The sequence below is a fragment of the Macrotis lagotis genome, chromosome 5 (genome assembly GCF_037893015.1).
Source record: "Macrotis lagotis isolate mMagLag1 chromosome 5, bilby.v1.9.chrom.fasta, whole genome shotgun sequence".
Classification (NCBI taxonomy): Eukaryota; Metazoa; Chordata; class Mammalia; order Peramelemorphia; family Peramelidae; genus Macrotis; species Macrotis lagotis.
In genome coordinates, this window is record NC_133662.1 from 271,839,881 (window position 1) to 271,852,545 (window position 12,665).

Genomic DNA, 12,665 nt, shown 5'->3' on the forward strand with positions numbered 1-12,665 from the left:
AAAGTTTGGGAGCCCTTTCTGAATCTGGATCTTAGCCATGGGATGCTTGGTGCTAGCATATCTTATTGTTTGGTTGTCCTTCCTTTAGCAGAAGCTAGCCCTGAAGACTGGGCTGGCAAGGGGGCTCCAGTTAGCACTGCTCACCTGGCATTGATGAGGTACTGGGCAAGGCTGATGTTAGCTGGGGTTCCTGTGATGGTAATTTGGCGCTCCGATGACCCTTCTGTGGCGTTGGCAATTTTGATCTGGGCTCCAGACATCTGCCGAATTTCATTGATTTTGGTCCCTTGGCGTCCAATTATGCAGCCTATTAGCTGGAAAAAAGGACGGAGGGAATTTCTTAGAGAAGAGTCTGAGGAAGTCCTTTCCTTGCCAGTAAGCAGGAGCATGGCCACAGGTTGCTGCATTTGTTGGCAAATCGACTTTGCTTTTTGACCAGTGGGAGAATTTAGTGCTCCTGAAAGGAAGACACCCTGCCTGAGGCTGTTCACCCCGCTCCGGCAGTATACCCTCTATCTTTTTTTCCTCAGTGGGATTCCCTCTGGTGAGGCCCCACCAAGTCAAAGGGTGAAGTCTTGCACCATGCTCAGAATTCTGACCAAGCCACTAGAAGCTCACTTTCATATGGAAGCCAGGTCAGAATTGACCCTGGAGTTCCAGGACTGGAAGAGGAGTGGGCAATGCCTTGCTTCTGAGGAAAGTGAACTTGGGGTCAACTGTCATGGAAAACCCTTACCCTTTGATTTGTGGATTCCTGGCCATGGTGGCTCTGGATTTTCCTCTGAGCTTTCTCTTAGATGGCTAACAAAAGAACAGAAAAAATATGGGAAGAGATCTCAAATGATTCTGCTTGTCTGTCGGATAACAAGAGGCATCTTCCAGCCTCCAAACAGTCTGATGATCAGGAGGGAGGCCAAGGGAACAATGACTCTTCCCAGAAGCCAAGTTGAGGAGAAGCAAGGAAGAGAGAACATGGCAAGAAGAAGGAAGTGGATGCTCATGGTATGGAGAGGAAAGTCCTCTCTCTGGAGCAAGTCAGTAGAGAAGCCTGCCATCCTAACTCGCTCTTTGGACTCTGACCCTGCCTGCCCACAGATGTGATCCTCTGGGAAGAGAACATAGGGGTCTGTTGGTTGTCAACTTCTGAAGCTGCCTCTTCCAGACTTGTGGTGCTGGGAGCACCTGGCACCTGTCCCTTATCATGTGGCTACAGGAGCAAGGAGGAACTGGACAACAGGCAAAGAGACATCAAGGGGAGCCAGGGCGCTTCCAAAGGCAGAGGGATTTCTTATTGATCCTCCTCAGGATTAATAGCATGAGAAGAAGAGAAGAGGACTTTAGTTTACTGCCAGAGACACTGAAGCTCATGGAAAGGAGGAATGCACCAGCACTGTTTTCAACTTTTCAGCCTCGGTCTCTGTTTTCCCCTCTCTATCTATAATGGGGACAAGAGATTGATTCATCTTTGGGAAATCTGAAGAGTACCAACCTAACAACAGAGTGTGAGCACATTTAGAGATTCAAGTGAGAACTCTGTGGTCGAATCAAGCCTGATCAGTGACCTTGAAGAGAGAATTATCCTCTGAACTGGTGGGGGGGGGATTGTTGAGCTAAAACTGGATCTTGCAGCAGAGATGAGTCCCAAGGGTCCCAGTCACTGGCCTTGGATTCCCTCTAGGGGTTGCATCCTGTTCTTAGCTGAAGTCTTTCTGCTGTCTCCGCCAGAGACCCAATGGGGAGGTGAGTCTGCTGCTTGCACCCAGGATCCTGGGGCAGAGATTGAGGTGTGCTCTCAGTAGAAGTTTCTCCTCTTGAGGCTGCTGTTCAGCTTTGGTTGTTTCTATTGCTCTTTTCTTGGATGCTTCAAAAGCTTTCTGGTCACTCAGACCCTTTGCAAGCAAGGGGCCCTTGCCTTGATCTCCTCCATCCTCATGGATTGAGCAGCTGCACAAGCTGTGATCTCATGGATTCAAGCTTCAACAATGTCACCATTGAAGCACGTTTTAAAAACCATCTTTTAAAAGGTAGGTTTGCTTTTTTCCAAGGACCTTTTCCATTATTTCCTTATTTCCTCCTTTGGAGGTCTTGCCCATCTGATAGTTAAATCTCTGGTCTGGTGGCCACCTCTCCCTCCCCCCCAAGTTTTTCTCCATTTCCTGGGGCCTCTCCGGTCTCACCTCCTCATCTCTCTGCTCCAGGGTCCATCCTTTGTCTGTCCAGTTTCCTCCTTCCTCCTGAGCTTCTTCAACTTCAGCCCATGCTCTTCAGAGACACTCATCCCAAGCTGGGTATTGGGTGGCCCCTCTGCTTTCACTTTGATTGATGGTGAGACTGGCTGTATCCTCCATGAGGAGATCAGATCAGGGCTCAATGTGATGCAATGGGTAGGGCTGGTGACCTGCCTTCAAGCCCTATTTCTGCTATGCAAACCTGGCCAAGGAAATGACTCAACCTTTCAGTGAGCCAAGCAACTCTGGAAGACTAGAAGTGGAAAAGAAGAGAGTGATCTGCACATTAGGAGAGGAGACTTCCTCATTCAGGTATCCCCTATGCCAATGAAATCAGAGTTGGAAAATAAAGGAGAGGAAAGAAGAGGAAGAGAGAGAAGGGAAAAGGGGAGGGGAGTGATCAGGGAAGAGTGGAGGGAAGAGGAAAGGAGGGGGAGAAAGAGGAATGGGAGACGAAACAAGAGGAAAGGGAAGGGAAGGCCAACAATAATTACACCAAAGCAACAAGTAAGGTCAGAGATTAGCACCAGGTCAGTCCTGGTGATGGAATTCCTTCTACCACTGGAGGCAGAACAGCATAGATGTGACTCCTTGGATTATAGAAAGTGGCCTGGGGGCCCCCATCAGGTGGATGTGTCAGACTCAGCAAAGTGGGATTTCTATTCTGCTTTCCCTGATCTATAGCCTAGCCAAGCATCCCCATCATTCCTAATTTAGTCTTTTTTTGGTCTGTAAGAGCTGTCAGATTCCTTTCTCTTTTGTTGGACAATTCAGAGCTGGCTTCTTTGGACTTTTGAGAGGACGTTGGCTCTTTAGTAAGGCTTGTAACTGATGAGAAGATCATTCACTTACCCCATGGGCTCCCTTGGTTTCCTCCTTCACCTCTCCAGGAACCTCTTCCTCCTTAGACATGGCATTGGGGGAAACAGCCTGTGAGCTATGGAGCTGCCCATGCTCACAGGTGGCTCATGCCATCAACCACAGGAATCATCCTTGGGGAAGACACAACCCTTCTTCATTGAGCTCTCAACATTTGGGAAATCCACAGGGAGCTACATCCTAGATAACTAATGCCTAGATTCCAATTCCAATGCCCTTTGAAAGGCAGCACAGCATCCCGCTATCTCCTTAGAGGAAAAGGAAGCCTTCGTTCCTCTTTCTAGCCCCACCATCCTGCCTCGCACTCCAGGTCAGGGCAAGGGGGAGGACATGGTGGAGGTTTTGGAGATGGAGAGATGGGTGATCCTGGGCCCTGCCACGGACATTAACAAAGGCAAGCTTTAATTGTCAATAGGATGATGATGCCAATGACAATAAAGGCAGAATTCTTCCAATGAAAATAGCCAAAAGCTGAGGATGCTTGCACAGTCTTCCAAAGGTCGAGTCTCTTTAGGAGAAATTTGGCTCTTCTTGCCTTTTGATCGCTCTGCCCTCCCTTCTCCCATTCCCCTGGTCTTCATACCAGATGACCACAAAGGCAGAGTCCTAGCCCTTGCTGTGGTTGATTTTTCTTCTTGTCTCTCTGCTTTGTCCTATTCTGTTTGCCTCTGTCTCTGTTTATTTCCAATTCTGAGTTTTTACCATAGTGAAGGATAGCCTTCAGATTGGCATGGATAGATTTTCTGACTGTTAGGGGACTCCCAGAGACACAGAGCCTTACAAAGCATTTGCCTGTAAATCGTACATTCATTACCCACAAGGAGAAGAGATGGAACAATGAGAAAAAGTCTGTTATTGATCCCATTCATAATTACCAGGCTCATGGCCAAGAAGAAGTCTTAGGAAATTAGAATTTTGTAAGTGAAGATTCTAAATTTTTAGAGGAGAAAGACTTGGTCTCTGCCAGTCCCTTTCAGAAGAAGGCAGCCATGAAGATGGCAGATCTCATATCAGACAAAGGGGAATGGGGGTATAGTTAGCCTAGAAAGAAGACTTGAGTGAGACACAATCACTCTCTCTTCCCATAGCTAAAGGTCTGCCCCTTGGAAGTAGCATTGTGGAGGGAGAACCAAGAGTAAAGGATGGGAGGTGGAAGATGTAGATGGACATATCTTGATGTCAGGAAAACCTTCCTACTAAAACGAACTGCTCCAAAGAAGAAGGGGCAGCCTACCTCAGAAAGTGGGGGGCTGGTCCCCTAGAGATATTCATGCAAAGGCCAGATAAGTGACTACCAGAAATGGGGAAAGGGGGATTCTTGGTCTGCTGTGTTGAACCAAGTACCACTTAGAACCCTTCCTGCAGACTTAGAGGGAGGAGGGCTAAAATGCTTTTGAATCCCTCATTGCTTTCACAGATCTGGTTCCTTCAATGCTGAGGACTTCCAATCCAACCTCTTTCATGAGCACTAAATTCACTTTAAACACAGATTGAGGAAGAAGAAAAACTAGTCAAGATTTCAAAGCAAAACAAAGTCCAGTTAAACCAGTAGACATGACCACAAAGCAGTAGGTTGATCTGTCTTATCCCACATGCTTGTTTCCTGGTGGGTCATTGCTTAGCTACAAGGTGATATTGAGTTAGGTGGCCCACCAGCCAGTCTGCCAGGGCAGTCCTCCCTGTCTCCTATTCAGTGCCCAATCACACACAACCCTCCCTCACACACGGGCACACAGAAGAGCCCAAGAGGTGATACTCACATCATTGGGAATGGTGAGTTCATGAGTACTGGCCGGGGGACTGGCATCCAGACCTGGTCACAGGTAAGGGAACATGGTTACAGCATGAAGGAAAAGCACACCTTATTCGATGTTGGGAAGAACCAAGGCACACACTGATCACACATGGAGCTGCTTGTTTACAGAGGGGAGGGCAAAGGCTCACAGTGGTAGGGAAGGTGTCTAAAGGTGGGAGGTTTGGTTAGCAACTACAGAGGGTCCATGGAGGGGGTGTCTGAGCCAAGGATGCTCATTGTCCAGGCCCGAGCTGGGAATTCAGGCATCTTCTGTCTCTCTCTACTTCTCTCTAAAAAATCTATTTTTTTTTAAAGAAATCACCAAAGCTAGGCAGGGACCATCTCCTTTACTAAGATGCTGATATCTCCTGCCTTTTAACCTCCATCCAACAAAATCAGGAGTGTGAGCTACTGAGAAACTTCCAAAACCCATTTGGGAGTCTCCAAGCTAGGCAGCAGTATATGCAGAGGAAATCCTTGGGCATGTAGAGGTCCTGCCTCCTCTGTGTCAGTGGAGGGCATTTCACCCTCCTCCACAGTATCCAGCAAAGGTTACACTGACCACAAGAACACACCAGGTACGAGGGGCAGCAAGCAGCTCCAAAGGGAAGACTGCAGCTTTCAGAACACTCTACTGACCACAGTAGCTAGCTTGCTCTTGTGTAATAGAGATGCTACTGGCAGACAAATCCGTACCACTATTGGTTCTGAAAGCAGGGGAGGAAGGAAGGAAGGAAGGAAGGGAGGGAGGGAGGAAGGAAGGGAGGGAGGGAGGAAGGGAGGGAGGGAAGAAGAAAGGAAAGAAGCAAAGAAGGTAGGGAACAAAGAAGGAAGGAAACTAGGAATGGAGGGAACAAACAAGGAAGGAAGGAAGGAAAGGATGGAGGGAGGGAGGAAGAAAGGAAGAAGGAAGAAAGGAAAGAAGCAAGGAAGGGAGGGAACAGGGAAGGAAGGAAATAAAGAATGAAGGCAGGAAGGAGGCAAGGAACAAAGGAAGGGAGAAAGTAAGCAGGCAAGGAAAAAGAAGCAAGAATGAAGGAAGGACTCAAGGAAAGCATAAAGAAGCAAGGAAGGAAGCAAGAAAGGAAAGAAGGAAGAAAGGATTCAAGGAATGAAGGAAGGGAGGAAGGGACTGAGAGAAGAAGGAAAGAAGAAATAGAATAGAAGAAAAGAACGAATCAAGCAAGCAAGGAAGGAAACAAGGAGGGAAAGAAAAAAGTCAGGAAGGAAAGGAAAGAAGGAAAATAGGAGTTCATTCAGTTTTGTCCTGAAAGTCTAGAAAGTCTGATGTCCGTGGGTCAGCATACAGTAGGCATGAGCAAGGGATAGAATGCATACTAACTAGCTAGAGGAATTCTGGATCCATGCCATCTTTCTCTTTGAAAACCAAACTAAGACCTTGTCAGTCTGCCTTAGTAGCCCAGGCAGTAAGTGCGTGGGAGATGGGAACATGTTAGCCTATGTACTGCCTTTCAACGTCAAAACCAAAGTCAAGGATGAAGACTGGCTATAATGGGACCTAGTGTCATGCATTGTGACACTTTCCTTGACAGGAGTTATCCAATAACTTCTCTGAGAAGGCACTGCCCATCAGTAAAGTGTTTGTTTCACTCCTGTTTTCCTCCTATGACATGGGCCAACCAAATCTGGTTGGTCATGATATGGGGTCATGGGTTCCCACTATCAGGATTAGTGGATATAGGACTGAACCCCAGCATCTCTAAGGGGAACAGGGTGGGATCTGTGGTAAAAACAGCAGGAGGAGAAGGCTGAGATTGTCTCTTCAACATAATTGGCTTTACTAGATTCTAAAATGCCACATGCTAGATGTCAGATGTTTTTCTGGTTCTCAGGTTCAGAAAGAAGAACCAAGTGAGTCCATGCTCATCACATCCTCCTAGGAGGGCTTCACCTCCTCTTGTAATTGCCTCATTGAAGTTTCCAATATAAGGAAGCTGCCAGTTTCCTTTGAAATCTTACCCAGGTTTCCCTAAATGTCTCTAGAATTGGCACATTAAACCATCTTTACTTTTCTTGGGATGGAAATTGCTAACCATTAAAATGTGGGGACCATTGACCATACATTGAATCCATCAACCATCAAGTCACATCTCAACAGGTCTTGGGCAGAGGAGAGAGGTCACAAGGCAGAGGAGGTGGGAGAACAACTGTCAGAATGCTGTCTGTTCAGAAGGCATTGCTACTGCGGCAGCAGCCCACAGAAGTGAACACAGAACCTGGCCTAACCTGTATACTCCTGCAGGTTTAGCATCATCTTCATAATGATAAACCCCTCATGAGAAAACTGCCAACATAAGAGTCAGAAGCACTTTCCAAGACAAGCTCCCTTCCACGTTCAGCCTGAGCATCACTGCCTACAGGAAGCCTATCCTGATCTCCCTGCTGCCAGAGCCCTCTTCCCAAATGACTCAGGATCTGATGTCTGTGCACCCGTGTTTCCTCCCGATTAAGTGTAAGCCTCTTGAGGGAAGGGGCCATTTTCTTTTTGTCTCAAGAGGCTCAGAGTCCAGTGTTCGATAGATTATTGAATGAACATCGAGAAGCTGGATGCCGGCAGAGTTAGAGGCGACACACACCTGAGATGATTGGCAAGAGCAGCCTGATTCTTTCTTCTACTGAACAAAAGGACCCTTAAAGGTCATCCAGTCCAAGCCTTCTCATCTTACACTAGACCGAGGCCAGGGGAAGGAAGGGACTTGACCAAGGTCACCTAGGCAGGGTCTCAGTGAAGAACAAGAGTTTATGCTCTCAACTCAAAGTCACCAGAACTGGACGTCCAGCAGGGCCATAGGTTGGACATTCAGGGACCAGTTGAGCTGCATGTACAGTGGCCAGTGATGGCACCATATGGCCCTTGGGGCTCTCAGCGGGGAGAGAAGGACTTCCCCCAGGGACAGAATCAAAGTTTCTTGGAACACTGAATAACATTCTTTTAAAGTGTGTCTGGGTGTAGTCAGAATTGGATGACTTTTGTAGAGTCCACTCATTTTACAGATAAAATAACTAATGCTTGCTCCTGAGGCATGCCCTCTACCCAGCGAGAGCCTGGGGTCACATTATTCATGTGCTCCATACTCCAAAGGAGGTTGTATTTACTTTGTATGTCCTTTGTAATTTATCTTTCTGGCTGTATGTTCATCTATCTATCCATCCACCTGCCCATTTGTCTGCCCATCATCAATGCATTTACCCATCTGTCAGTCTTTCTGTCCAACCAACTGTCCATCTGTCTGCCTATCATCTCTGTATTCACTATCATTCACTGTATTGTTTTGTCTACCTCCACACATCTGGAGTCTCTCTTATGTGAATGTCAGCTCCACGGAGCATATGTTTCAGTTTTGTATTTTCACTAGGCCTGAGCAGAGAGACTGGACAAAATAAACATTTAATAAATACTTTGGGATTGTTTGATTAGTCTGTGATTTCCTCAGTGAGAATTTCCTGTGCAGATCACAACCTATCCTGGATTGTCCATCCTGGACATCTCTTGTCTCTGCCTTCCCAGAAGTGCATCCCAAGGGGTCAACTCCAACATCCAATATGAGCAGTAGACACACCATTTCTGCCATTTGTTTGAACTCAGGATATTTGTAACAAAGCAAGGATCTCAAGGGTGCTTGTGATATGGCCTAAAGAATTTGTGACTGATTAATGGAGACATGCAGCCTTTGGAGGCCAAAGAAACCAAGGACCAAGAGGAACCAAGACCATCTGGCGGGTCAGTAGCCATGGGCCTAAGGTTAGACCTTGTTTTTGTCAAGTCTGTTTCCAGAACTAAGGCTCACATATCTTTATGGACACCCCCATGAGGACTCTTCACAAATGAGCATTTTTACTGAAATAGTTTAAATGAATGAGATGCTGATCTTAATCAGCTTCCCTGGGAGCCATCTGCTCCCATTAAGGGCAGGGTCTGGACATCTCCCCCAGGCCTGACAGCTCCTTCTAAGCCCGGGGAATGGGACTCGCTGTCAAGTCTGCTCCCAGGCACACTCATTTGTTCAGTGGTTCTATGGCTGCCATAATGGCGGGCACTAAGTTGAAATGCATAGAACAACTTCAGTCAGTGGACCCCTGTAAGACCATGCCAATGGACCCTAAAGTGAGCCAAAAAGGAGACTCTAGAGAACTGTGGATCTGTTTCAGCCTCACTATGTGTGACTGGAGGGAAGTCCCCTGCCCCATGAAATAGGGATAATGAAATTCATATGAGGACAAGGTCACTGTGTGGGGAGCATGATGCTGTGGCAAAAGGGTCAAATCTGGGGTCCCAGGGCCTGCTGCTTCTGACCTGGCTAACATTGTCCTTAAACCTTCTGGGCCTTGATTTTCTCCTCTGTAAACTGATGGGATTGAACTAGACTACTTTGAGGTCCTGTCCACCTCAGATTTGTGTTCTGTCAAAAACACTTTGCAAATGACAGGACGCTAGAGAAAATAAGGGAACTACTATTGTAAAGTCACTGCCTTTAAGACAAAGAACCTCACTTCCATCAAAAGGCCGGGGAGGTTCCCATTCAGAGATTCAGGGGAAAAGCTTTCACATAGAGACCAGCTTCCTTTGAGCCCTTTGGTCCAGCAGGTCTAGATTATCAAGATGGCCACGTGTCAAGATGGCCAATGTGTCTAGCCACAGTCAGTGACTTGGGAAACAAAGTCTATGATCAGTAAGAATTGTGTATTCCATCTTCAATCTCTCTGTCTCTGTCTCTGTCTCTCTGTCTCTGTCTCTCTCTCTGTCTCTCTGTCTCTCTGTCTCTCTGTCTCTGTCTCTGTCTCTCTCTCTCTGTCTCTCTCTCTCTCTCTGTCTCTCTCTGTCTCTCTCTCTCTCTCTCTCTCTCTCTCTCTCTGTCTCTCTCTCTCTCCGTCTCTGTCTCTCCATATCTGTCTCTCTCCAGATTTAGGATTTCAGTTCTGCTATGAAAACCAAACAACACCTTTCTCAGAAATCTTTGAGGGTGAACATGTGAACTTTGATGACAGTTCAATTTCTTTTCCTGATGTCAAAGAGATTGAACAAAGCGGCAGCTGGGTCTCTCAGACTCCTGCCCCCCAAAGACTTTCCTGACTACCTTGCCACTACTGAAACTTTCCTCTCTCTCCTTCCACACTGAATGCTGCTGCTGTCCCAACCATATCCCATCTCTTGTCTCGCCTTTAATAGAGCCAGCTTGGGAAATCCCTTGCCCCATTGCTGCTGATCTGCTGCCCATCACTAGACAATGGAGGCTATATCTCTGACTCAGGAAGACTTTGGCTTCTGATCTGATGGGGAGAAGTGGCTTTTGGGGATTTTCATACTAATTAAATTTCATACTAAATTAAATTGCTGAAATAAGACTTTTCATTCCCAGCACTTATTTGGTGTTGTTAAGTGTCAACCCTGAAATGGGTCTGGGGTATCACATGGTCCCTCCACACCCTCATCTTTGTTTTCCTAGAAGATTGAGGCAGGGTCCTGCACCATATTTGGAATCTCCCTTTAGATATTTCAGCATGCCTAGACACAGGGAGCTGGGTCCCAATGAAGCCAGGCATCTTCAGTGACAGGATGCTGCTCTTCATTAGCTGCTCCATGGAATGGTCACAAACCCCGCTCTGGCCCCAAACAGTCTGCTAGGCTTGGGCTCATCCTGAGACCTGAAGATGGGTTTCACAAAAAATCCTACCAACCAAAATAAAAAACTTGGAAGATCTGGGGCTATTCCTTTGGTTTGCTGTAGGTGAGGATGTTGGGGCAACCATGTACTAAGTGCAAACATACAAGACATGAACCCCAAGTATCAAGTGCCACTTGGGTGTATCACTTAGAAGATTGTGTAGTTGGAAATGGGCTCCCAGTCTGTCGTGAACTTGGGACCTGGCTGTATGATCAAGCTCCCTACCCTCAGAGCCATGTACCCCAACTAACAGCATGGGTCCTAGGTCCTTGTGAGAGTCAAGAGGGACAGACCACATGGGAAGATGGCACTCGAAGGCCATCCATCCAGCCCGATTCTCCCCAGGGTAGGGTCTGCACAGAAGGAGTGCTCCTCCAATGGGGGGTCCTGTGCTTTACCTGGTGACTGGCCCATCAGATTTTGAGCTTCTTCGGAGGAGTGTAAAGGCAGCTTTTCTCCTGAAGAGCAAAGAAGAAAGAGATTTAAGGCTTTTGCCCTCAAGGAGATCAGCAATGTCATTCCAACTAGGGAAGCTCAAAATATGATTGATAGAATGGCCTTGTGATCCTCCCCAAACCTGCATGAAAGACTCTCCTGCTACTGCCCACTCCCTCCACCCTCACCTCCCGGGCAGCATCCAGACTTGGAAATTCTCACTGGTCAATGGTAGACACATGATGAATGGACTGCTCTGCTTTGAGCATGCCTTGGGTCCTTGGGCCGAGTCTCCTCCTTCATTGCTCGGCTACCATCTGTCTCCCTCTTCCTTTATCTTTCTGGCCTTCCCTTGCTTAGGTTGTGTGGTCAGGCACTGGCTCACTCCTGCCCTTGCTCATGAATTGGGAAGAAGGGACTTCCTGTGAGGGACAGTCAGTAACCTGGAGAAAAGATCCTAGGTGATCCAGGGAGCAGAGATGGTGGGGGAGCTCTGGCCTCTGGTGCCTGGGAAGGGGAGAGAACTCTCAAGGACCCAACTAAGGACTGTCCCCTTGTGTGAGTTGAGGAAAATCCCCAATGTCTAAAGCATCTCATCTGTTCAGCTCCAGGGACACTCTGACTTTCTACACAGGGTGGTTCGGCTCGGTTTGAGAATCTATCGAGCTTGGGAGGACACAGACATGGCCCCCCGTGAATAAGAACAGACTGAACAAAGACAAATTAGAAAGTAGACCATTCCCCCTCCCCCTAATATAATTCTTTTCTTTCCATCCCCACAAATCTGTTAATTTTACACCAAATCGACATTCACAACAACATTGGCCTGGCCCAGCATTATTTCATTAAATAATAAAAAAAATTCAGAAAGAAAAAGAGAAAGAGAGAGGCAGGGATAGAGAGAAGAGAGACAGAGAGAGACAAAGAGAGAAATTCTACAGGTAAAGAAGAGAAGGAAATCAGTAAAGGGCGTGTGGGTACGTACCAGGGAAAGCGGGGGTGGTCTGTCCAAGGGGAGGAAAGGGGGTTTGCTGCATGGCCAACTGGTGGAGCTTGGTCAACTGCTGAGGGGTAGGAGGGACATTAGAACTAAGAAGGTTATTGTCATAGAGTACACGTCACACTGAAGCAAAATCAAAACGAGAAACCCAAGAACAAAATGAGATCTCAAACGAAAACAAGGAAGGATGCCATGTCAGCACATGGCCCACACAACATGAACAGAAGGACTTGGCCTGGGTAAATGCAGGAAGCCCAGATAGCTAGCAGCCATGCTCCCTTGTGCCCAGGGGCCCGAGGACAACCACAGGACTGGGGCAGGCCTGGTGCTTTCTGGCTTCTCTTCTCCTGGGACCACCTGCCCTGGGACACTGGGCAACTTTAGTCCTCTCCTGGGGAGACTCCAGAACTTCCTGCCTTATTGGGAGTCCTGGCTCTAAACAAAGGAGCATTCACCCCAGGGCAGTCCCAACACACTCTCTGGGGCCTACACTATCGATAGATGCTGGCCCCTTGCTGATGAGGATGATCCCATTGTTCCTCCAAAGTTATCTCCAGAAGACTGGCCCACGGTGCCAGCCAGGGCTAAGGATTGGGTCATCCTCAGAATTCAACTCTGCCTCTCTCTCTCCATTCGAGCAGAAG

The 12,665-nt window shown here is 47.5% G+C and overlaps 1 protein-coding gene across 36 annotated transcripts in view; it reads right to left on the reverse strand.

The window, feature by feature from the left end:
• The window catches only part of PCBP3 (poly(rC) binding protein 3), a 352,993-nt gene that overhangs the window by 25,449 nt on the left and 314,879 nt on the right, over positions 1–12,665 (reverse strand). For 15 of the 36 annotated variants that reach the window (XM_074189929.1, XM_074189916.1, XM_074189907.1 and 12 more), the window contains 4 exons: positions 12,007–12,085; positions 10,985–11,044; positions 4,868–4,920; positions 145–314 (listed from right to left, as the gene is read on the reverse strand). In XM_074189929.1, coding sequence (XP_074046030.1) covers positions 145–314; positions 4,868–4,920; positions 10,985–11,044; positions 12,007–12,085 — 362 coding nt within the window. Of the gene's footprint in view, positions 1–144; positions 315–4,867; positions 4,921–10,984; positions 11,045–12,006; positions 12,086–12,665 lie in introns of those variants that run through there. The other 21 variants (XM_074189930.1, XM_074189919.1, XM_074189913.1 and 18 more) reach the window with 6 other exon arrangements.